Source organism: Homarus americanus, unplaced genomic scaffold, assembly GCF_018991925.1.
Source record: "Homarus americanus isolate GMGI-L3 unplaced genomic scaffold, GMGI_Hamer_2.0 scaffold34921, whole genome shotgun sequence".
In the NCBI taxonomy this organism is placed as follows: Eukaryota; Metazoa; Arthropoda; class Malacostraca; order Decapoda; family Nephropidae; genus Homarus; species Homarus americanus.
In genome coordinates this window covers 13,057,518-13,062,600 of record NW_024741901.1, presented here as the reverse complement: position 1 = coordinate 13,062,600, position 5,083 = coordinate 13,057,518, and the positions used below count along the sequence as shown (strand labels likewise).

General features: G+C 33.9%; 1 protein-coding gene across 1 annotated transcript in view; it reads right to left on the bottom strand.

The window, feature by feature from the left end:
* LOC121876206 (tRNA-dihydrouridine(20) synthase [NAD(P)+]-like) overlaps positions 1 to 4,752 on the bottom strand; it is a gene marked incomplete at its 3' end in the record, with an annotated part of 99,960 nt that extends 95,208 nt beyond the window's left edge. The window contains 1 exon segment of the mRNA XM_042381188.1: positions 4,596 to 4,752. Within this exon segment, the coding sequence (XP_042237122.1) occupies positions 4,596 to 4,752 (157 nt within the window).
* Positions 4,753 to 5,083: the final 331 nt, after the last annotated feature.

Below are 5,083 nucleotides of genomic sequence, written 5' to 3'. Positions count from 1 at the left end.
TCAAATTGCATCTCCTCCTAGAGTTATTGACCTATTTCAATGATGTTTGTTTTTTTAAGAGGGAAATATATCATGGAAAAGACTGTGACGGCAAAATATTGATATGTGTTTTCGAATAAATGGAAAAGTCAAAACTATGAATATTTTGGAATCTGGTTCCCTTAACGCAGGTAAAACCTTTGACCTGAACTAGAAGGTCAACTAAGAGGTGCATGCAATCGAATTAGGTGTCAATGGAAAGCTGAATAGCTGCTCTAGCCAGCCATTAGGGTTAAGTAATGAAAAGCAGCGCGATTGCTGATCTATAAGAGAAAAAGCTTGAGTTTTGACGTTTTTTTGCAAAAATTCATTTTTTATATTTGGATTCGCGACCCCTAGAACATGTTGGATTTCATTAATTCTGGCACCAATGAATTTAGGAGTAACGAAATAATGGGAAAAAACCCCCCCACCCACAATTTTCTAAAATTGGGAAAAATGAGCTGGCAACTCAAGGCCATTTGTTTACTATAATACGTAGTATAATATAATACGAAACAACAAAGCCCAACCATTAATTAAGCAATGGGGAACTAAGTAACCAATCACCGATCAAATTTTACATTCATTCATAATTTTACTTCTGCTATCAGTCTCACTTTTTTTCTTTTTACTATCAGAGGTTACTTTAATGCCACACTAAAAGATATATATTTTTCCATTAATTTTACTACAGCTACAATCAGTTATGATGGAGAAACATCGTCATGGGTGTAGACACCGATAACAACAATGGCATCCTGCTCTCCAGTAACATAGAGCAGACCTGACTTATGACGGGTTAGGATCCAAACCAGGTCGTAAGTCCGACATAGATATAATAAAAAAAAAAAAAAAAAAAAATTGTTTTTTAAATAAATAACCACAATGGAAATACAGTACAGTAAAAGTTAAGAATAGTGAGGAATGGATACAGTACAGTGAAAGTAATAAATAATAAGGAATGGTTATGTGTGACTGGAGCACTTACCTTTAATGTAGTCAGCTGAATGCATGGGGCCCCTATAATTTCTTATTATACATGGAGACTACATTAACTGGAAACGTTTCGGTATAGAAAATGCGTGTGTCATTTGAAAAAAAAAAATAAATAATAAAATAATAATAATAATAATAATAATAATAAAAAATCTGAGGCGGTCGTAAGTCCTGACGGTCGTAAGTCGTAGCAGTCGTAAGTCGGGGTCTGTCTGTACATATTATTAATTATTATATTGTATAAGGTGCATTAATAACAATTCTTTTTTTTTTAAAAGATTATAGTTTTTACTTTTAATTGATTTTCTTTTTTGGGTGGAAAAGTGGGTAAAAAGCCACGCAACATATATGAAAAGGTCCCACTATGGAATGCATCTTATTATTATTGCTTCATTTTAATTATAATTAATGATTCACGATACGACGATTCACCTTATGCTGCAATATTACAGGACATATTACCGTTGTTATTCAAGGCTTTACTGTACTTTCCCTGCGTTTAGTCTATCAAGCACTTTAACTTTTTTTTTATTGTCATTACATTCTTTGCCCTTTTCACTTTTATCACTAGCACTCAATGAATGCTTAGAGGCCATAGTTAAGGACAAAATACAGTAGAAAATATATGAGAGAATACAGTCGGCCCTTCACATACGCGGGTTTAGCATACACGGATTCGCAAATACGCGGATTGCCCCGCCGGAGGAATATTCTGTACATTGAAGTAATTGAAGTACATTCAAATCGCGCGCGGCACCGAACACGGGACACCGCCCGCTCCCGCAACCTCACACACACACGCATAGCTCTCCCTGACTCAGTCAGTCTCGCTGTAACCACGCTTGTGTTGACATCAGCATTGTAGTTGCAAAAATATTACATTTCCGTGAATGTATTATATCAAGCACAGTATGAATAGAATATCACTAATATAACAGTATTTTAACCGAAAACTACTAAAAAAACGAGTAACATATCTTGAACATCGGAAGGCTAGGTAAAGTCTTTTGTTTTCATGTAGTTTATCCTAATTTACATTGAAATGCATTACGTTTCAGCAAAACTACTATTTATTTCTGAGAATATGGAAATGTAATATTTTGCTGAAATGACGTACGTATTACAGTGGAAAGTGATGAAAGCAATGACTTGCTTTCTTTCGTTCAAAAGATGTTACCGTAATCGCTTTTCGAATGGTTTTCAGTTAAAAAACTGTTGTATTACAATAATATTCTATCCTAATTCACTTGTGATGCAACAGTTTTTTTAACTGAAAACCATTCGAAAAGCGATTACGGTAACATCTTTTGAACGAAAGAAAGCAAGTCATTGCTTTCATCACTTTCCACTGTAATACGTACGTCATTTCAGCCAAAATATTACATTTCCATATTTATTTTTGAGAATATATTCATTCAGTAACAGTTAAGGTAAAATATACTTGTGATGTAATATTTTAATGAAAATACGGTATCGTAGTTTTCTTTTGTATCAAATTTAATTAACAAAGATTGATGTTTCAAATGTAATGAACAAAAATTTATGTACAGTATCTATAAATAAACTTTAACAAATGAATACTTTGTTTTACATCGTCCTGTGTATACCATACCATGCATTTGGCTACTTTGGGCTAGCTATGATGACGCAAGAGATCTGCCCTGGCGACTGTACCGACACTCACAGCTGGTGGTGCGTTGGTGCGTCGTTTCCATTGTTTACTGGTAGTTACTGGTAAATATTTTTCAACCTAACGAAACTATTACCCTTTTAGAGGTCGACCCCCAATTTTTTGCAAAATAATTTGGTCTTAAAAACTCGAACTACACACAGGTATATACGGTAAATAAGGACATGGGGAGCCAGGGTTTTTTAGGGGGGGCAGCAATAGTACACGGATTTTTAACATTCACGGGTATCTCTGTTCCGTAACTCCCGCGTATGTTAAGGGCCGACTGTGTGTGTGTGTGTGTATATATATATATATATATATATATATATATATATATATATATATATATATATATATATATATATATATATATATATATATATATATATATATATATAGTCTGGATTTACGCGGTTTTTGGTTACGCGTTTGGTCATTTACGCGACACCTTGCCAGAATGAAATGTTTTAAATTACGTGGTAAATTTCATCATTTACGCAGGTGAAGTATAATTTGTTTATTTGCTGAAGATATATATGTTTGTAGCTCATAAAATATATAATATACATTGCTGGAATCCTTACAAGATAGTGATCATTTTAAATATAAACATCCTAAAATTTGCATTAGACATACAAATTTTAGATCTAATTTAAGAATTTTATTAGCATGAGCAAAAATTTTATCTTTTGCGCAAAATAAATGACGTTTGCATTCAAAATATTACCCTGTCCTGCAAGGAATCCAGCATCGTCAATTATATTATCCTAACTTTAGTCTGAGGTATTATTTATTACTAAAAATGTAAATATACTGTTTTCCCCCAAAATTTCTCTGGTAGGGAGGGAGGGACCCAGCTAGTGTGGGAAGAGGGGAGAGCGGGAAGTGGGGTATTTTGATTGACAGATAGTGTCTGGGTGAAGTATAATTTGTTTATTTACTGATGAAATTTCTTTTTAACTCATAAAATTCATACAAATTACCCGGCCAGAATATAATTTCCATTATTGGAATTCTTACAAGATGGTGATCATTTTAAATATAAACATCCTAAAATTTGCATTAGACATACAAATTTTCGATCTAATTTAAGAATTTCATTAGAAAGAGCAAAAAAAAAATTATTTTGTGCAAAATATATGAAGTTTATATTCAAAATATTCCCTGTCCTGCAAGGAATCCAGCAATGTCAAATCTATTATCCTAACTTTAGTCTGAGGTATTATTTATTACTAAATATGTAAATATAATGTTTTTCCCCAAACATTTCAGAGAGGCAGGTCAAATGCAGCCGGGAAGAAGGGGGGGAGCTGAGTCCATTATTTGAATGGACATTAACCGGGCAACTGTATTTCTCTTAAATATTAATTGTGTGTGCATACCATCATAAAATTAAGATGTTATTTTTACTACAATGTAGGTATTGTGTCGGAAAAAGTGGAGTTTGGGGGTCGGCCCAGTCTCTATTTCAATTAATCCCATATGTTCTGCTATTTCATTTACGCGTTTCTCGTTTTATGCGGACCTCCACGGGCTCAATTGACCGCGTAAATGCAGACTATACTGTACATTGTACTGTATAGAGTGCAAACCGTGGATACAGTACATGGAATCAGTGGATGGGAAATCTGCAGCTGACAAGGGTCTACTGTATCTTCAAATTTCATATTTGTTCTACCTGTGTAACATATGACATGTACTGGATTATGGAGGAAAATCTAGAAAAGAGAAATGAAGAGATTCTTGAAGAAATAAAGAGAAAATGATACTGTATCAATAATAACCATAAAATCAAGTATTAAAAAATGTATAGTATTGCACTGTATATGAACAATTAAATCAAAGTCACAAATATACTGTACTAAGCATATGGCTAAAGAAAATCTTAAAACCATGTTATACTTACTATTTTCCCTCTTGGTGGAGCGAAGCATCTTAAAGTCAATAGTCTCCTCTGTGTATACTAAATCAGTACCATAGTCAATTGTTAATAATCTGTATGGCAGGGTACATACCCTTACCATTGGTGCAACAATTATCTTCCCACGATACTGTTCACTCATCTTTGCTAATTATCTGGAAAAAACAAAAAAACACTGAGGTACTGTATCCCAATTTAAGACCAAGAAGACAAGCCAGTGAATTGCAATACGTATCGTATAGAACACTACAAAATACATTCCAGGGAGAGCCTACCAATGCCCATGAGATGTGCAAAGCTTGACTACAGTATACATTATGGTGATGGACAATGTTTTCTTGCAAACAGTAATGCCCGAATTCAGAGTGCTGGTTTGAAACCGCATGAAGGTTTAAACCAAGGATCGAGAGAAGATTGAAGATTATTGGTATTCAGAATGCTGGCTTGAGCCAACACAAAGATTCAAACCAGAT